Here is a 21,215-nt window from a genome sequence, read left to right on the forward strand (position 1 = left end):
GCGGGGTCGGCAGGGAGGAGCATGTAGATAGTGGTGGAGTCGCTCTGTGATGGCCCAGTGAACTGCTATTGCTTCAAGCTCTGTTGAATGTTTATGCTGGTCGGCTTGAGGTACCTTCTTACTTGCATACTCAACGACTCTTTCGTCAGATCCGTGGAGTTGAGTTAGGACTGCTCCAAATGCTGACTACGATGCGTCCACGTACACCTTTGTTCGCAAGTCTGGCCTAAAGTTGGCTAGTATAGGTGCTTCTGTTAATTTTTCCTTAAGCGTGTCCATTGCTGTTTGGCACTCGGGATTCCATGTCAGCGATGTGTCATTTTTTGTCAAATCGGTTAGGGGTTTAGCGATCCTGGCGAATCCCTTGATGTACTTCCTGTAATGCGACATAAATCCAAGGAATGAGCGCAGGTCCTTCTTGGTTCGTGGTACATCATAGTTGTTCACGGCTGCTGTTCGTGCTGGGTCGATGGCAATACAGTCTTGTGAGAGAATCAGTCCCCAAAAGGGTATGCTCTTTGACATAAATATGCATTTGTTGATGTCGATGCGCAGTCCAATATTGAGGATGCTCTTGAGCGTGCGGTCAAGTAATTTGACATGGTCACTGGTGTTGCTGGTGAAAATACACACGTCGTTCATATAGACAGCAACGTGTCCCGTTTCGACGAGCTCTCGTAGTCCCTCATTCATTATGTTTTGCATGGTGGCAGGTGCTGTCATTAGCCCAAAAGGCATTCGTAGTGGTTCATAGTGTCCGCTTTCTATCACGAATGCAGCTTTTTGAGTGTTGGTCTCTTTGATAGGTACATTATGAAATACCTTTTTGATGTCAAGCTTGCTGAAGAACTTTGCTCCAGCTGTCTTTCTCAGGATGGAGTCTATTCGTGGCATGGGGTATGCTCGTTGAACGGTCTTGGCTATCAGAAATCCATAGTCGATACAGAGTCTCTTTGGTGTGGAGTCATGATGTGGTTGATCTACAACGATCACCGGTGAGGCGTAACTCGATGTTGAGTGACGGATGATTCCTCTGCGCAACCAGTCATTGATTTCCTTCTCGATGAATTGTCTGTTGGTTTCTGTTGTGCTGCATGGTTGCATTCGTACTGACTTGTCGTCGTTTAGCTCAATTTCGTGTTGAACAGTGGTGCATTGACCCAAATCGTCGTCAGGTGTCGTGAAGACTGATGAGTTTCTTCTGAACACGTCTTTCATAGCTTCAAACTGCTCAGTTGTAGCGTTGGAGGCATTGTTGAGACGCGTCACGAGGTATTCAGCCTGATTTGGTGTCGGAAGTTGTCGAGAGTCTTGCTTGAGTTCGACGCTGCCAGGTGCCATGGATACTGTTCCGCATGACATATATATAGGGCACAGTCTCATCGTTTGTTGTGGGTACTCCTGGAGGTCTTTGGAAGACTTCTATCAGATTTGTACATACAACTGCCGGTGCCACTGACTCTTTTTTTGTGAAGTCTGCCTTTGGTATCCATTCAACACTGAAGCTGTTCTCGTTGCAGCGTTCAACGTAGTCGAAGGGGATTGCTTTTCTCCGATCAAGTCCGATGATTACTAAGTGCGGTATTTCCCGGATCACACAAACTTGGACAGTGGCTGTAGCGCATCCTATTGAAACGAGCGCTTGAGTGACTCCTAGTGGCTGGCTCGTGTTTCAAAATGGTCCTCGCAGCACAGTTTCGTTATCCGGGACGATGTGGAAGTTGTGGCAAGAGGCGAAGTCTTCGGATAGGAGAGTTGTAGCGGAGCCTGCGTCCCACATCACTTCTGTTGCAATGCCGTTGACTGTTGCTGGCAGGACAATGACGTTCTGTTTACTGCTTGGGCATGCAGCTACAACGTTGTTAACATGCTTCTCTGAGGTGATATTTTTCTGGGGTGTGGTGCGATCGGTGCGTTGTTGCCATCGTCTTGTTGCCGCGGCCTTTTGTTCTGGCATTCGTGTGTCTGACTTGTCACACTGTCGGGCTCGGTGGCCAGTCTTGAGACATCTTGCGCATGTGTCTGATGGTATTTTCCAAGTTTGACAGGTGTCTCGGGAACTTGCGTTGCTGGTGGGCTTTGGTGGCTCGATACCGTATTTGGCGTTTCTTGCGTTCGTTGTTGGCATCGGGGTGCCCCGTTTTGCATGGCAGTGCTCTTGTTGTGACCTCGGTTGTACTGCCCTTGTCTCTCGATCTGGCTTGCATACTGCAGGAACTCACTTAAAGTTCCTTGGCGTAGACTGTAGTAAGCGGCAAGAATCGGTTTCTCTGCTGCATTTGACACACCTTGTATTAGCCAGTCGACGATGTCTTCGTTGGACAGATCGTAGTACGCTCTTCGGATAAGTTCCAAACGCGAGTACATGTAGTCCACTATTGATTCATTCGGCTGTGTCTTCTATTGTTAATTTGTGCAATCTACTGACAGAATAGGAGAGCCTGTCAAATTCGTCCTCCACGGCTGCCACCCATCCGTCCCACATTTTGTGAGCAATGCCGTCTGTCTTCTGCCACTCCAGTGCGCGTCCTCGTAGTCGTGTAATTGCAGCACTCAATGTTGCGGCCTCACTCCATGATGATAAGTCGCGCATGGATTCCACCGCCGCAATCCACTCTTGTAGGTTGTTGTCCGTTCCGTCATACGTAGGTAATGTCGACGTCAAGTCGGGTCATCTCGTCACGTGGCCGGGCCCGGTCTGTCTTTCGAGAACGTGCGCTATCATTGACATTGTGGTGGCTAGCATACTGGCAATGTCGGAGTCCGTGTACATTCCTTGTTGAGGTGATGGTGAAGCTGCGGCCTGGGACATAGTCGTTTGGGGCTTGGTGTCGCCTTCATTGTCCTTCGTGCCGTGTCGTGGGCTTTCAGGCTCCTCTTGCTTCGTGTCGCTTGAGATGTCCATTTTCCTTTGGCTTTTTCTGGTGATGCCCGATGACTATAGGACGAGCACGTTTGTCTTGACGAACTGGCTCATACGTGCACCTCGTGGTGATGGCTCTCGGGGTGTCCTCTCATTTTGATGTCTTTCGATGTCCTGTTTGATGACGTGATTGCTTCGTGGTCGTTTTCCTCGTCGCCATGTTAGGTCGTCGTTAGTCGAACGTCATCTCGAAAACGATTTATTAACAGATTAAACTTCATGCATGCTGCCTCCCATCTTCTTGGTGATGATGATCATGACGATGTCTTCGTCGATGGCGCTTCTCCTCCCTGTCTCCCGACCCGCACCCAGCGCCGGCTAACACATCAGAGGCTGGAACAAGGCTATTACCGGTGTTCTGTGCCCGAGCGGCGAGTAAACATTGAACTACTTCTTCTGCTGTGGGTTCAGTCGTTTGCACGGGAACGGAAAAAAAAAAAAAAACTTATCCCCCTTGCTGTACTTTGTTTTGCAACTGCTGGACGAACATGCTACTACCATCTTTATCAAAAAGTCTTCTGCTCCATAAGTTCGCGAAATGTTGCCTCTCACCGCAAAAATGTGCAACCCGATACCATGGGGATACGAATGGCAGACGACGAATCACAACCAAACTGTTTAGCCGAAGTCCCGATAGAATATGCCACTGTCTCGCGCATGCTCCGTTAACATTTTATGAAATTGCCCATTGCTCAGAATCTGGCAAGAAAGTTGCCAGGAAGTGACCACACGAATTCGCCATTGATTACTGCCTTTCAACTTATTGCCATTGAAAAGCATACTAATATTCTCTTCTACACTTTCATCATGCAGAAAGACGACCGTCAACACAACACCAAAGCCGAAGCCCACTCCTCGTAGGAAACCAACACATTCCAGGAAGCCACCGAAGCAGCAGATGGATGATAACACCATTGCAGGCGGATCAGTCTCCTTTGGCGATTCAACCATCTTACTGACTACATTGGCAATTCTGGCGAAGTTGACGTTGTAAGGCACGGTCGCAGCCACCCACGGGAATGCTCAACAGGCCAGCCAAGGAGGATGCTCAAGACGTGCATGATATCATGCACCTGTAAATAATGCACACGAATGGAACATGGTACACGGAAGCCTACACTTTACAGACTTTCACACACTGTTTCACATATTTGTGCGAACATGGTAAGCTAATGGTTTACCTTGTGATAACGTGTTGCCCCGAAATCAACGTCCGGATATTTTATTCTTAGACTTTCATTGACAAATTTCATGGAGGCATATCTAGCACCATCGAGACACATGCATCGCGAGTATTACTATTATTAGTTTGACGACATTGAATACATTACTAGGCCTCGGTTGCACTCGAGAAGTTAATGCGTTCTTAACACTATAGAAAATTTGCTTGAACGGAGGTAATTTATTAAGGTGCTTGTCTGTTACACACAACGTCCCGTGTCTGTAGAACATGTGTAGAAAATGTGTTCTGGAACCCGCGACAAATGTTAAAGAGTTAAAGCGTTTTCGTCTTAGTTCTTGTGCCAACTTCACGGCAATGCTTGTGATATGACGCGCAGGCCTGATGCGTCATCTGTCACTCCCTCTGTCCCAACACACAATGAAGCTATACCGTTCTCCGTTTGCCTTCGCCGGCGCCACAGATATGCACCTTGCAGCAACACGGACGATTTACAAAAGTTACACGTCATCCACATGTTTCGTGCAGGTCTCGAGGGGCGCAGAGGAGCGGTTAAAACATGACAGTAACAAAGCAGGAAGCCACTCCAACCGCGCCTCGAACCTCAGACATTTAAGGAATTACCTCGAGCGATCAGTCTTTCCTTTGACTACAAGCAAGATCTGCACAAGGTCAACGTAGAGCACCGTGGCAGTCACTGAAACTGCACAAACGGTTAACTTAGAGTCACGAGTGTCCAGGGGCGTCGGAAGGTGGCGGCAAAGGGCCCTCCTGACCTCACGCTGTGGAGGTCTCGCCCCCCACATGATGTCTGGTATTTGTACACGCAAATTTTTGCAGAATTGGCATATTCACTTGTGTGAAGGTTGCTTTCCGCAGATAACTTTTTTTTTTATGTAGCGCGGAAAATCTCTTATTTCGCATAAACGTTGGGACAGTGGTACCGTCGCTACCCTTCTGATAAAAAGCATATGTCTATATCTAGAAGAAGAGTAGCCCTCTCCTAATAAACAGAATGCCGTGAGTGGAAGCTTTTTCACATATTTGTACTCATTCTACACAGCGTGTAGCACGTGTCATTCTATTACACCATATTGCTGCATACAGAAAGTTGTTGTGGCGAAGTCTACTAGTCGTTGTCGTGCAGAAAAGCTTACACACGTTTGAGTGTGTATGTTATAACATACGTGGCACTGAAACACTGGTCGCTTCAGCGCCACGTGCGTCGCGTTTCATTGGTCGTTCCGTTCACGCCTCGTTCGTCTCTACACTGAAGCCCCACCGGCACACTACACTGCGCTGCACGAAAACGACCAGCGGAATTCGCGATTAGTGTGGGAATCCTTCGATCTTCAGCTCGACCTCTGTGCCGGAGGACTTCCGACGCCCCTGCGAGAGTTGCTGGAGTCTTAACCGCTAGAATGATTCCAGATACACAGACACACCGACAGTTTCTCAGGGAAAAGAATGGCTCTTTTGTACTGATCCATCCATGCAACTACCTTCGAACGATAAATCGTTCCCAGACTTGACGCTCTTAACCAGAGAAAAACACTGGGTATGCGTTCGTAGCAGGCACAAAAACTGCTCATGATCGTGTGCAAAGGTGCGTGTTCGATACCCATAGCTTGTACAGTATTGCACGTACCTGTCTTTTATTTACCATGTGTCAATATTATCATTTTTCTCATGAAACTATTGGCAGGCTAAGGAGCCATTCTTATTGACCTCTAGCGCTAAATCTACACATTCATTCACATTTCAGAAAGCTTCAACTGGAAATGTGACTCACTGTAACCTGAAGCATGTCGAAACAACGCAAAACAGATGAAAAAGAACAGGATGAGCATTACTTTTTTGTTCCCCTAGCAACTGGTTTAATGAAACAATACAGACAGGGACTATCTATGGCAACCCCCTAGTAACAAAGGCCATTTCAGCAGGGAAGAGGGCTACAGGACCTTGACTCACGCTGTTTACCTCAGTCATCGTCTGCCTCGCGTTGCTTCGACATCGTTCAGATCAACCCGCCCCCTTTATATCTTCTTGCACCTGTGACTTTTTCTACTATAAAGCTGGACTTTGAAACGCCAACTTTGCCTCGTATATTCAAAATACATATGGCACATGGAATGCAGTTAGTGTTATTGTTCATATGTATATGAATGTGTTCCGCGTGTCGCGGATGAAACACAGTACTACTGATATCTCATTGGTGAGAATAATATTTGCGGACAGTTACGATATATATCCCAGGAATAGCCGGGGGCTGCATTGGCGGCGTCTGAATAACCTCCGGTAGTATGGAAGGACGTACAAATGTGTCAATCCGTGAATGAAAACGTTTTTGACGTTTTCTCCTATGTTCGCGTGAAGTCATGGATGCAATCTGGTGCACATAATGCACTGCCATAGCGTTGTGTCAATGCTTTACTTTGTTTCGTTTCTGTCTGTATGATGTATTTATGCCGCTGTTGCTGGGAAAGATATGCTTGGTCACTGTCGTGGAAAGAGCCGACGGAAAGTCTACAAACAAGAATTGACGATTGGCCCTGCAACTGCCCTTGAGTCAATAAGACGTCACTGGACGAGAGTACACGCAACGATGTGCAGGCAAGGTAGGGAAAAAATAGAAGGATTACTCATAATAATAAGCGGGGATTTACGTCGCGAAGCAAGTGCGATAATGAACCATAGCGGTCGGTCATGGATTGATATTACCTTATGGGGGTTCCTGCACGCAGACCATAATCAAAGCACTCTGATGGAAATGTTTGACGTCCCTCGCAGGCGATGAATGCGTCTAAGACAACTAGACAATGGTGTCAAATAGGTAGCGCCCTCGGCCTGGTTCGAACAAGTCACCTTTGGATGAGTGAGAGTTTACAACTGAGCCACTGAGCTATTTTTTGTTACAGCTCTTTTGGATATGGTAACGCGGATTGCGATGATACGCGTAAGACTGGAACATTAGGAGAAGGTACGCAGAGAACACTCCAACAGCATGTGATCGAGTCGCTGGCCGAACATCTCAAAGCAGTATTGCACACGGAAAACGCAACATTTCTTCTGTCTCCGTGTCGTCCCACATATCCCTCAGGGTCATATCTACAATAACTGTAATGTACACAAGCTAGCTTGCATTCGTTCTACATTTCTTCTTCCCTCACACACGTGTGGGAGCTGGAAACACGCAATTTTATTCAGTATTACTTTTTCTCCTTTTGGTGTTAGCACCGCGAAGCAGCTGTGGCTGCTGAGCCACACGCGCGCTTAGTGCCAGTTTCACTAACACGAGTAAAGTGAATCTCTTGTCACTGCTTAGGTGGACACTAAAATAATGGAAACTATGGCACTCGGTCCTGGTGGTGGTGCTGGTGAAAGGGCTCGCCGTTGTCGGCCTGCCCTTTCACCAGCACCACCACCACCAGGACCGAGTGCCATAGTTTCCATTATTTTAGTGTCCACCTAAGCAGCGTCAAGAGATACTTTACACAACACACTTTACAAGACACTTTACTCGTGTTAATGAAACTGGCAAAAGCGCGCGTGTGGCTCACTCGGTGTGGCTCACTCACACTCGGTCCTTTCGCTGTCTTCGTGCTCACTCTGCCCTATTCCTCCTCTTCCTATTACTGCTCCACGCTTCATTGTGCAAGATTTCTTGGGTACCTGGACGTAGAATGTGATAAAATAGGAGCCGTGGAACGTTTTCTTCTGCATGTGCGCGTGAAAATACGTATTCGTAGTGGACACCCTGTTCGCTATGCAAGCAATGCAGGCGGTACGTTTTACACGAAAAATGCTTGGGGGTGATTTCCGGCAGAATCAGGCAGGGTGGGCCGGTCGCCTTATCACACATATTGCTCATAACAAGCTCACATAGCGTAGTGAACAAAAAAATTCACTTCCGAAATGTCTGAAGTTCATTTTCTTCAAATTACGACGCCGTCCAACGCTACCTCGGCTTCGACACCACGCCGTACATGTTACTGTGATGGGGTTACTTTTGAGTGTCCGCAACGAAACCTCGGCCATTTCTGAAGTGATTTTTTTTTTTCGCTACGCTATGCGAGCTTGTCATGAACAACTTCTGTGATGAATACGAACCACGTCACGAGTGGGCGAATATGGAAAATACGCTATCGAAGTTGCTCTTTTTTGCCATGCCACCTTTCATTAAACGCGCGTCAGGAAGTATGCCCGAGACTTTTCAACAATCTCTTTTATAAGAATGGACAGAGCGTTTAAAGACAAACAGAATGATGCCAACCATGTTAACCCTCTGGTATTTGCAGAAAAGCAGTTACACGCCGAAAAAGTGTTTTTTCTTTTTTCTTTTCAGATGAGGCGATTTTGCGATTTTTTTATCTGGGCACCTGCAAAACCTAGAACCTCAACGATAGAGCAGACAGTACATCAGCACATGAACAATAAGTGTGGAGAAAATTAACTGCATGGCCTTAATAGTTACGAAGATACGAGGCCTGAAAATTGGGAGGAAAGGCAGTGCTCGAAATGGTCAGTCTTGGACATTATTTTGTAAAAAAAAAAAAAAAAATAGTATAAGATGTTGTCAGTTATATATATTTATTTTTTAGGCTTCAATATATATTGGAACGAAAAAATCCGAGAGGTCAACGGGACCACCTTGCCTGAAATCACCCTTGGTATAAATCGTCTTCAATCGATTTCTGTTCATGGACTACCTATGCTAGTAACCTCAGGCATATATATACAGGCATATATTCGCTACGAGATCGACCTATACGGGGCGACACTGTCACCATTCTAGTGTGGATAACACGTGGGCCGATGTTCGGATTTGATGGTTCTTTTTTCGTAATTCTTGTGTATATTCGCCGGAAGATCACTTGTGCCGCGATGGTACGATACTATTCGGTTCCCCCTACGGCACTGAACGCGGAATAAACGTGTAAAAGCAGACGACGCGTCCACACTGCGATAGTTCTCTGTTCTCCGCAGCGCGCCGACACCGTTTGATCTCGGAGCGAATAGCGCACGTTGCTTTCAGCTATTTATACGTCGTATCCAGGGGTTTTCCCAGCACCCCCTAATGCCCCTCAAAAATGTTGCAACACGCCTTCCCCCAACTATACCGGCCAGGAAGGCCAAAAACGCCACAAAAGGAACAGAGATGGACATCCTGGGAATATTCCTGGTTGTAGCCGTGATGTTCCTGTCTCCAATATTCGAAACCGCGCAGCCGTCCACTTTTTGGTTTGACCGTAGCGTTACATTCGCGCAACAATTTCGCGTTTCTTATGGCGATTTCGGGTGATGCATTTGGGGCGCTTTTTTCTGCCCCGAACCCGAGCGGTAAATTCGGGTGGTGCGGTCCGAGCAAGAGCCGCGTGTTCGGGTGATGCACTACGGAGCAGTTTGCTCGCCCCAAGAGCACTTTTTTGGCTCTTGCTGCTGGCGATTTCGGGTGATGCACCTGGTAATCCGAGCGAGAGCGCCCAGGTCCAGTGCACGCTCTACGCGAGAGTCGCTCTGGGGCAGTCATCACCCGAATTTGTCGGACGCTCTACCGCTCTTCTACGAGGGTCGCTGCGCTCGCTACGCATTGTGCGTTCGTCGTGTTCGTGAACTTCCGGCAGCGTCGTCGGCGTCGTCGCGCACTTTCACCTGATCACAAGCATAGCTTGCGATAAGCAGGTCACATCATCCTCTTTGTCATTCACATTATCGGTGTCAATTGAACTTTCATCGCTACTACTTTCGTAAAGATCCATGCCGTCAATGGTGAACGCAGCAAAGAGACAGATGACAAGACATGTGACAGGCAGACAGCCGCAGGAGCAATACGTAGCAGACGACACTCGCGAGGCGCACATATGCGCATGCTCGCCGTCGAGAGCGGAAGAAGAGAGTTGAGAGCGGTTTTGGCTCGGCCTCTCGCAGCAAGAGCCAAAAAAGTGCTCTTGGGGCGAGCAAACTGCTCCGTAGTGCACCATCCGAACACGCGGCTCTTGCTCTGACCGCACCACCCGAATTTACCGCTCGGGTTCGGGGCAGAAAAAAGTGCCCCAAATGCATCACCCGAAATCGCCATGCGAGAGGCCGAGCCAAAACCGCCCTCAAATCTCTTCTTCCGCTCTCGACGGCGAGCATGCGCATATATGCGCCTCGCGAGTGTCGTCTGCTACGTATTGCTCCTGCGGCTGTCTGCCTGTCACATGTCTTGTCATCTGTCTCTTTGTCGCGTTCACCATTGACGGCATGGATCTTTACGAAAGTAGTAGCCATGAAAGTTCAAATGACACCGATAATGTGAATGACAAAAAGGATGATGTGACCTGCTTCTCGCAAACTATATGCTTGTGATCAGGTGAAAGTGCGCGACGACGCCAACGACGCCGCCGGAAGTTCACGAACACGACGAACGCACAATGCTAGCGAGCGCAGCGACCCTCGTAGAAGAGCGGAAGAGCGTCCGACAAATTCGGGTGATGACTGCCTCAGAGCGACTCTCGTGTAGAGCGTGCACTGGACCTGGGCGCTCTCGCTCGGATTACCAGGTGCATCACCCGAAATCGCCATTAGGTGTATGCACTCACCCTGACAAAGGAACGACTGCAGGGGATCTGAACTGGGTTCAAAGTACTACTGCGGAATAAAAATGACGTTTATTTTACTTCGTCTTTTCCTTCAACCTTGTGCAGAGTCTCGTGCGCAAAATGTAGTTGCCGTTAGTGAACGTCACGTGCTTGCATGGATTTTCGAGAGCACCCGCGAGGCTTGAGTAGGTGACACCATTGGCAGCTTGGAAGCTGGCGTCTGTCTTCTAACACTAGCAATAGCACGCTCCGCCAACACCACCTAGTGACAAAGCCATGTTTCGCTTCCCATCAATTCCTGCTTATATATACGCCGATTCTTCCCAGCGACGGCGCCTATTTGTTCACTTTTGTCTTATCGCAGGGCTACGATTTGTGTATGGCGTTGCACTACCGGTTAGTCAGTATTAAGTAAGCTGTCAAACGTCATCAATGATGTGGGAGTGCGTCTTCATACTATACGCTTCTTGGTGTGGTAAAGACATTTTTTCAATGCTCTCTGCCTCCTGATACGCATGGTCAAAATCGTTAACAACCACTCCGTGTAATGGGAATCGCGAGGACGAACGCAACACCGGCAACTGCGCATATTGCAATCACATAACTCATGCATGGCAAAACAACACATCAAGAGGAAGGTCCAAGCACGAAAAGGGCATTTTACGCGAAGAAGTTTAAGAATCGCTGTGGCTGGCAAGTCGACCGTGGTGCGGAGTTCTGGGGAATTCTACAAGCTGAAAATAATATGATTGATGGGACACTCTCGTCAATTACTTTACTGCTTGCAGCATCTGCTTATCTCTTCGAATTCTGCAATGGTTATAGAGTGGCTTTCGTAGGGCCTCCGGAGAGACATGAGTCGGAGCAAATCGAGGGTGAAAGCGCAATTGACGATAGTTTATTTAGGCCCTCGCACGGGGAAGGTGATGTCACTGTTTGCATCTTCGTGCTGAATACGCAGAAAGACCAGGGGCACGAAGCTGTAGTAGAAATCTATTGTAGCTGAAAACTCACGTGACCTCCGGAGCTGGACCAATGACTGAGGACTAGCCACCCTATTTATTTTTTATTTTTTGATTATGTCGCGAATGACGTAAATGACGTGTCGTCCGTTTCTCTCTCACTACTTTCCTCCTCTCTGCTCTGCTTCCCGTCTTCTTTTGTTGTTCCTTTTTTTATTCCACTCACTGTTTTTTGGTTCGCGTTTGTCGGAATGCAGTGGGAGTTACAGGAATACGACGGAGCCTTGGTTGTTTTTCTCACATGAAGTATTTTATTGTGCGACATATTGTTATGCAAGCAAGACGTACACAGCATGACTGCGGTAACGAAAACAACATGACATGAATATTGCTCCGGAATTTGCTTGAAGAAGCTTGATAATGTCGGACAGCCTCTGGCAAGGGCTGCTAGTGGGGACTGGAGCTCAGTGGCTGCAAGATGAAAAAAATTGGTATCAGATACACAGCTATGCATGTGAAAGTTGCAATGTAAACAGGAAGAATAAAGGTGCTATTGAACGCGAAAAATAAGAAGGTGGTAGCTAGGCATTCCCAGCTTTCGTGGACGGCGACGCCTTGCCCCCTCTCGCGACCATTGAGTGAAACTTGCCGCCAAGACAATAGAAAAGTGCTGTAGCAGCTGTTCTATCCAAGGTATCGTAATATTCCCGATGATACACGTTCAGACATCTATTCTAAGCTTATACCAAGAAAAATATCGTTATACATGAAATACATTTGGTTCCCCAGACATCCCGCTTTTCGGACCGTGAGTACATGGGAGGTATGGGGATTTTCACGCAGGAAACGATTTCATCGCTTAATATCTCTGGCAATGTATGATGCACTGTAATATCCCCGTGGGTCTCCGTTCTAGGGTACCACTAGATTCAACATTTATAAGAAGTTTCACAGTCACTCAATCGTCTGCGGTTCCCCTGCACGGCAAACTTGGCCCAAATGCCAAAATTCGGAAACAGTCAAACTGGCTTCTCCGCGTTGCAGCGGTGTGTAGCAGGGAAGTTACCTTTATTCGTCAGTGGAAGTTTTCTCTGCTTATTTAGATTTAGTAACTGCTTTTGACCTCATTTCTTGAGTTAGATATAATTTTGAGAGCATGGTTGGTACATTATGCGCCCGCGGGTGGAACAGGAGTTTTGAGGCGTTATCTCTTGTCATATTAATTATTAAGATGTCGCTGTTCGAAGAATTCGTTTGTGTTAACGTATTTGAGAAAATTTTAGCAGTATACTTTATCAGCAATTACCGTTCGGTTTTAAGAATATCTGACAACACAACAGTGCATGTTCACGTAATTATATTGCACACACTGATAATAACTTCCCAAAGCATTCCCAGAAGTGCGGGACACAGCTTCTTAAAGTTGGCTTGACCGGCGTACTCGCTGCCCTCCATTGAAGCAATGCATCCCATCTGGTTTTGTGAGAATATCTGTGAGAAAAGCTCCCCACTCACCGCCCAGCGAAGCCGAAACCGATGGGCTGTGGCAAGCGAGATTTACCGCGTAAGTTGACAACCATGGTTTGTAAGTCCCAGCCTTTCCAGAGAGATGTCGCAGGCAAATACCGAAAGAAGACGCTTTCTGCTACAGCTGTTTCTGTACTTTCCGTTGTGTTCTTTTTTTTTCTGTCATGAACTTTCTGTGAATTACGCCGTTCATTTTCATCATTCATTTTTTTAATGTAGTGTATTGGAACTTGCCGTCAGTCACTGTAACCGAGGCGTCAGTCTGCGAACTTTTTTCCTTTTCAACCGTATTTATCTTCATCGTGTTTTTTATTATTATTATTTTTTTAGACAAAATGCGAATCGTAGATACCAAAGCACGTAAACTAGCGAACTGAAAGTTCCTAAGCTCAATCCACATAGCAAACAGTGCGCTTTGTGCCTTTCGCTCTCCACAAAATCTGCCTTGCACTTTTGGTTTCGATAAAGAAAGTTGGATTAGCTTGTCAATATTATCAGCATATTTACTAGAATTACGATGAATTAAATACGTAACGGCAGATTACGGCAAAGGTTCACACTCAGAAGACTCCCTACCGCATTTTTCCGGCTTATATTTTGGAGTGGTAATCAGGGCGTGTTGCTCGGCCATCTCAGAATCACAACTGTTCTTATTCCTATCTTGTGCTTGTATCTTGTTCGTGAAAGGTCTCTATTCGATGTCCGCACCCTCTCAGTTAATCCGCGCATAGTTTGTCGGTCGTTGCCACCAGTGATCCATTGTAATGCAATGGCGGAGTCCGTCCAAAACCAAGCCATGTAGCTGGAAAACTCTGGAATCTGCCTGACGTAGTCCCAGAGCCTGGCTGCGAGTAAACAAAGCAAGCAACTTCAGTCGAGGCAGCGACACAGGCTTGACGGGAGCGACGCGGCATTTGCTCATCAGGAGACGTACACTCTAAATCGTTTCACACCTTTAAAGGTGTAAAATAGGTGTATTAACAAAGATCACACCCCTTTCACACCCTACAACTTTGTTTTGGAAGTTCCTAAGGGTGTAACAATGGTGTACTACACCCTCAGGTGAAATATGGTCATTAGTGTGTCGCCTGGGTGTATAAAGGGAGTATGTTTATTTTTGATCACATGAACAAAAGTAAACATATACAACAACAGGGAACGGGAAATTACATTACAAAAGTGCATGGCGTGGATTTAAAACACGTCTACCATCAGATGATATATGCAGATTTAGAAGATCTGTTGAGAAAGTGCTTAAATTTCTTAGAACACGTTGCTCCACATTTCAAGACAGAACAAATACATGACAGTGCTCATCAGATACTCAACTGCAGTTAATGTTTGTATGAGAAAAGTGGTATCAGAGTTAATAACATATATGCCTGCAATCTCAACGAACACGGGTAAGTCCTCCTCGGAAGGTTCTTTTGCAACAACACAGCCATCAGCAAATACGTTATCATTACCAACTGCACTTTTCACATAGACTATAGATTCTGCGTGAATATCACGGTCATGAATGTAACTCTGAATTGCTTCTGGGGCATGTTGAAGTAATATCTCCTTGGAACCATCAGTAGATGTGGCATTTCTGATGAAGGGTTGCGACCACACATACATTTGATAAAAAGTATATCTTCTTGCTAATGAAAGGGTTACGTTCTTAAAATTTCGAGTTTTTCTAGCAACATCTTTAAAATGCTAGTGTTTCCCTTCGAAACGCATACACCATAGAGCTAGCAGAGGACCAAACATCCTGATGAGTCGCGGTTAATGAACAATGTAATGCATTTTACAGGGGTTAGATATTTGTGGGTACCACACTGCAAATCCTTGAATAAATGAATAAATGCAACGTTCTAAGTAATTAACATGCACATGGGGGAGGTGCCTGCTCATGAGGTCTACAATTTCACGAAAGACTATATTTAGCTGCCATGCTTCATTGCCATACACAGCTGCCATGCGATACATGATTGTCTGTTTGTCGGCTGTGCATGTTAACACACATTTAATCACCTTGACGTGCATACATATATGGACCTCAATGTGATTACATGCAATATGCTGGTAATTGTGAATACACAGTTACCAGCATATTGCCACGAACCCAGCAGTTTTATTCAGCGTTACAGCCTTTACACCCTAATTACCATGAGGGTGTTAAAATACACCTTAAAAGGTGTGCGCCATGAACATTTTGATTTACACCCTTTAAGGTGTAAAATGATTTAGAGTGTACGGAGTACTGGCCATTGGAAAGCGCATATCGAACATACACGACCGTACCATATGCCTGCGGACTTGCGTCGCAGAACATGTGCAACTCGACGTTCGCTCCTTCTTCACTTTGAACTGGAACGACGCAACGTGGAACCCTGACTGATGAGAGAAGGCCTAGTTCCGAAGTCCACGCTGTCCACTGATCTTTTGTTTCTCTCTCTTGCGGGTCATCCCGGCCCTCGTGCAGTTTCCGTAGGTTCTGGAAGAGCAGTTTTGCCCTTAAAGCAAATGGGGCGATAAGTCCCAGCGGATCATAGATTCATGCGAAGGCCTGTAGCACTGTCCGTTTCATAGCCAACTGCGTCGCAACGTACGGGGACACATTCTGAGTGCTTACGACGACGCTGTCAGCGTCGCGATCCCACACTAGACCGAGAACCTTGCAAGTAGTCGTGCTCCCGGTGACGTTGTCGATCGAGACCCCGTCCGCGTAAAACCGTTCGTTGAGAACAGATGAGCTGGAGCACCACTTCCTGAGCTCCATGCTGGCGTCTGCAAGGATTGCACTCGCCGTTCTGTAGATGTCCAGTGCTTCGGCCTGAGAGTGAGCCCCGATGACTAAGTCGACGACGTAAAAAGATTTCTGCAGCCCAGCAGCGATGTTCGGGTATGTTTTCTTCCACTCCTCTAGGTGCTGCTGCAACGTAGCCGCAAGCAATAATGGGCTAGAAGACGCCCCGAAAGGCACTCTCGTCATTTGCCACTCGCAGATGCTGGGAGTAGGCAGTCCCTCCGTGGGTAACTGGTTAAACCAGAAAAAGCGCAGAAGATCCCGCTAGTCCGGCCTGATGCAGAGCTGCAGGAACGCTTTACGTACGTCGGCGGTGAGGACTATTGGGCTGCATCTGAACTGCAACAACTCTGCCCCGAGCTTCACTCCTTTGTCCAGTACATCGTTGAGCCCCAGCTCAACGATGCTCCCCAGCTCATGAGAAGACGCATCGAATACGACCCGAACTTTCGTGGTGACGGCTTCTCGACGTACGACTGCGTGATGTGGAAGATAGTATACCATCTTTGAATCGTCGTTCGCTGGCACTTCCTCTGCATGACCTTCCTTCGGTCAGGTACTCCCTGATGACGCTGTCATACTCCTGAAGTACTTCGAGTTTGGTCAGGAAGCGTTGTAGCTGACGCATTCGCCGCGTTTCGGCAACTGTCCGATTCGTGCTTGGCAAGTGGCCTTGAGACTTTAGCATGATGGGCACGACATAACGCCCTTTGACCTTGTAGACAGCGTCACGGAACTGCACCACCGCCGTTGGCTCTTCTCTGGGCGGTTCCCCAGGGTCTGAACTACCAATTGCGTCGCGCCTCCACATTTCGGAAGGGACGCAAGCCGCATGCGCTGTACACCACCCCTCAGAACATGCAAGAAAGAGAGCAGTGGTGTGACCGTTGGCAGACAGAGGATGGGTAATCCGGGAGCATGCGCCTTGCACCGTCCAACCGAATACAGTTTCTACCGCGCACATATGGTCGCTGGGATGGTCGACGCAACCTGTCACGATGGTCCAGTACAGGTCCGAGCCAATCAGTACGCTGATCACATAATCCAAACGTCCGCTAAGCAACGGCTCATGAGCGAGCTGCATCTCTTTCTTGTTGAGACTGGATCTTAACTCCGGAGTAATGTCTGCGCTCCTCACGGTGCAGACCTCTGGAACTTCTAGCGCGTCAGGCGCAACAGACTTGTCGCCGAACAGGCTGCGAAGCTCTACCCTCACCTTGCGGCAATGATAGCGCTGAGGGCGTGTCGAATTCCCAAAGGTGAATACGGTTAGATCTTCATCGTCGATGCAGGGAAGGCCAAGCTTCAGCGAGATGTCCCTTTGTATGAAGGTTCGCTGACTCCCAGTATCGAAGAGTACACGCACCTTTATGCGCTCGCTACCGCTGCCGAAACCGTTGCTGTCTGAAGTAGCGTTGGTGATGGCGAGTCGCTACTATCCGGGGCTGATGTGACGGGTTGCTCGTCGGCAGCCGAGGCGCTGAGCACACTTCCAGGAGTGGGACCCTGGTCCGTAGCGGCGTCATCGTTTCTCTTCCAGGGATCACATAACACAGAGAGGTGACGTCTTGAACAGTGACGACACCTCAACCAAATAGCACTGCGACAGCTGCGAGCGAAGTGGCCGTGCTTGCCGCACTTCAAACAGCAGTTCTTGGCTGTCTGTCTGAACAGGGTGACTTGCCAAGTTGCAGAGCGGACAAGAGGGACGAGGATGCGATGAAGATGCGGCCAAAGCCAGTGCTGTCGGTAAGGTGGACGACGCTACGGGAGCTTGGGAGAAACGATCCATAGTACCAATAACTGTCGAAGCAAGCCTTGGACGACCCGCACGTGTTTCCTCCCTGCTTTTAACTTGTACTTGTAAGAATTGCATAATGTTCTTAACCTGCGCCGCTCGGGACGCCGCAGGTTCACGGGACGCAGCAGCATCAGTAGCCGCTCGTGACGCCGCAGGTTCAGTAGCCGAACGTCCTCCTTCATGCGTTGACGGTACAGCACGGCTATATCCTCCGGCAACGATCGCATCAGCACCCTATGCAGCACAACAGCATACTCTGCGGAGGACACCCCAAGGGTTTCGAGGCAACTGGTACGGAAGAGAACCTGCTCGTAGAGCTCGCGGAGTCGGGCCAGCTGTGAAGAGTTCTGGATCGGCGTAATTGCAAGCAGACTGTCGATGTGCTCATCTACATGCGCGTCCGTACGACCGAAGCGCTGGGTTAGGACATTGACTGCAGTCGCGTAGTTGTTCTCGGTAAGCCTGATCGCTTGTCCGGTCAAGTAGGATCGTAGGTACTTGAACTTTTCGATTGCGGGTAGGTCAGGATTCGTATGGATTGTGGCTTCAAAGTGCTCCCAAAATTCGTGCCACTCACGGAGGTCTCCGGAGAAGACGGGCACCTGCAACTTCGGAAGGGCAACCCGTTTCGTCGAGGGTCGTGGGACCATCCCAAGCGCAGGATTATCGTGAACAGTCGGAGCGGTCGGAGCCGCGCCACTCATAACGTATTCGGTACGATCCCCTGGTGAGTCTTGAAGCGTAACGGTGGCGGCGGCCTGTGCGAGGGTGGCGTCGGAACGGGAGCGCGTGCGAAGTCGAATCCTGCTGATGCAGCTAAGAATCCTTTCGTGGTAATCCAAGGCGGTACTGACCTCCTCTTCGTAACTGTCGTCGTCGACGAGGTCCACAATCTTTTCGTTTAAGCCCGCAAGCGTCACGTCTTTGTCCAAAAGGTCATCGAGGGCCACCTGCAACTCGTCGGTAGACGGTATCTCTTGCTTCAGGAGGTCGGCTACAGATGACAGCCGTCGAGTCGTTGCGCCGCGGATTACAGACCGGTTCTTACGCAGCTTGTCCATCCCAGTTGCCGAGGCCAGTTTTACTCCCGGGTTTCGGCACCAAATTATGTTGAGTAAGAAGAACTAGCCTCCGTCCAGGTTGAGAAGCAGACATCGAAATGCATCGTTTATTGCTCAGTGCGAGCTCCCCCTTCCCCCGTCTTCCTCCTCCAGTGAGCCGATCTTCAACACAGCAAGACATAAGGAAGAGGGCCAACGTTCTTTACCAGTGTTTTGAGCGTGACTGGTTGTGACGTCTTGAGGTTATGTACCGTTGACGAAGGCTTGTAGCTAGTCTCGCACATGCTGGTGGCGTGTCGGCCAGAACAAGCTTTACACTTTGGATGGCAACGGCATTGTTTGGCTGAGTGGTTTGGCTTCGTGCACCGGAAGCACAAACGATCTTCGGTCAGATATTTCTTTTTCTGGTCGAGGGGTTTTGAGACCGTACACAATCGGAAGATATATGTCCTGTGACGCCGCAGAAGAGACATGGCTGTCGTTTCCATGACTGTGAGGTGCTTTGAAGGGTCGTTATTGGAGGAACGTTGTGCAACTTTGGACGTTGATTTGTCTTTGTCTGGTCCGGTAGATGAGCCTGTTCCGTCATTCGTAGAGCGAGTTCTTCACGGTCTTTCACTTTTGTTGCAAGAAATTGTATCAGCGATTCGAGCGCCTTTCGATGGTAGGTTGCTCCAGTGTTTGCGTTCAACGCAGGTCTTTCGTCTTGTGCACCCAGTATACGGTTGAACTATTGTGCAATATCAGGTGGTATTGCCCGTAACAAAAGTGGGTATAACATGGAGCAATAAGAATCCATGGTCGTGCCTAAGCAATCCAGTCCACGTATGTGCGCTTGCACTGAATCGTATAATTTACGCAGACCGGATACGTGTCGGCTTGAACGTATGGGCTCGAGGTCTGCAAGTCTTTGAAGATGTTCTCGAATGAGTAGATTATCATTGCCGTAACGATCACGTAGAATTGCGATTGCCGTGTCATAAGTACCGGCGGATAGCTGTAGACCCATGACGGCCGCTGCGGCTTCACCCTTCAATGCACTCATGAGATAATTCATTTTGTCAGCTGTCGATAGGTTGTTGTTATCGTGAATCGCGGACTGAAACTGGCTCCAAAAGAACTGCCATTGCTGTCTTCGGTCATCAAATTACAATAATTCAAGCTTCGGAAGTCGAATTGATCCACGATTCCTATTTGACGGAGGCGCTAAGCTCGAAGGAGGCTGTTGGGTCGTGGACGACTCGTTATTAGTTGGAAGTGTAGACTGTGGTATACTAGCCGGTGAGCTTTGCACCCTTGCAAAGAGTTTTTTGATCTTGAACGTTATAGGCTACTTGCTAGTCGATTTTGATATTCAAGCTGACGTGCGTATTCAGCTTCAAACTCATCTTCGGTCCATTGCGGCTCAATTTGTCTGTCAACTTCAAGAAGCGTAACGTTAAGCTAGTTAAGTCGTTCCATTCTTTCCTCAAGGGAGCTACATCTTGATTTCCCTCGGTAAGGAATCCTTCAAGGTTGTTCATTAAAGTGGTCATCTGAGTAGGAAAAACCTTTCGCTTCTGCAGGGCAGTCAACGTTGCCAATACACTGTACTGATGTCTTCTTGCTGTATCGGGCCTTGCGTTCGAACTATCCTGGCCACGGCACAATCTTTTGAAGACTGAACAGCGCAGAACATAGACAACGAAAGTTTAATGGCTGCAAACATGGAATGAAGAATGATGTGAACGTGAGATGACTCATCACGTGAGAAAGTGATTCGTCATCCTTCATCGTTGTTTTAAGGTGATATATTTAACAAACTCTTCTGCTGTTTGAGTCTCAGGCAGTGAGGATATAAACTGCTGCCGGAACATTTTCCAGTTGGTGAGTGAAACGGCTCTCCTTGTCTTCACTATGTCCTTCACGTCGCTATGTACAATAAACAATTGTATGTGATCACTGCCTCTTGTGTCGGTATCAGTATACCAGGTGAGGTGTTGCACCATATCCTGACTGCATAGTGTTAAATCCAGCACACTTCCATATGAGGGACCACGGATATATGTTGCCGATCCATCATTAAGTATACAAAGGTTGTGCTTACGGATTAGGAGTTCCACCTGTCGGCCCCGCTTGGTTAGCCTGGCACCTCCCCAGAGAGGCGAGTGAGCATTAAAGTCACCGCACACTATAAACGGCTTCTGAAGACTAGCTAATAGGCTGTCGAGGGGGGGGAGTTGACTTGGAACGTCGAACATGGCGGAATGTACACATTTGCTACAGTGTAGCTAGCCTTCCTGATCTTGATCTTGCATATAATATATTCTATGTCCTTTTGGCAGCAACCTTATATTTTGGTACTCGATAATGTCCGATGTACTGCCAGTGCTGCTCGGGATAC

The 21,215-nt window shown here is 48.0% G+C and overlaps 2 protein-coding genes across 3 annotated transcripts in view; one reads left to right on the forward strand and one right to left on the reverse strand.

Annotated features, from left to right (window-relative positions):
* The window catches only part of LOC135385714 (cholinesterase 1-like), a 71,849-nt gene extending 66,707 nt beyond the window's left edge, over positions 1-5,142 (forward strand). For both annotated transcript variants that reach the window (XM_064615191.1, XM_064615192.1), the window contains exon 3: positions 3,737-5,142. In XM_064615191.1, the coding sequence (XP_064471261.1) occupies positions 3,737-3,917 (181 nt within the window). In that variant the 3' untranslated portion in view covers positions 3,918-5,142. The remainder of the gene's footprint in view (positions 1-3,736) is intronic.
* A 10,576-nt stretch (positions 5,143-15,718) lies between these two features.
* On the reverse strand, positions 15,719-16,781 carry LOC135384855 (uncharacterized). Its single transcript, XM_064614039.1, has 3 exons — positions 16,499-16,781; positions 16,277-16,446; positions 15,719-16,201 (listed from the first exon to the last, which is right to left on the reverse strand). Exons 1-3 carry the CDS (start codon positions 16,779-16,781, stop codon positions 15,719-15,721), a joined length of 936 nt encoding a protein of 311 aa, XP_064470109.1.
* Positions 16,782-21,215: the final 4,434 nt, after the last annotated feature.

Source organism: Ornithodoros turicata, chromosome 2 (assembly GCF_037126465.1).
Source record: "Ornithodoros turicata isolate Travis chromosome 2, ASM3712646v1, whole genome shotgun sequence".
In the NCBI taxonomy this organism is placed as follows: domain Eukaryota; kingdom Metazoa; phylum Arthropoda; class Arachnida; order Ixodida; family Argasidae; genus Ornithodoros; species Ornithodoros turicata.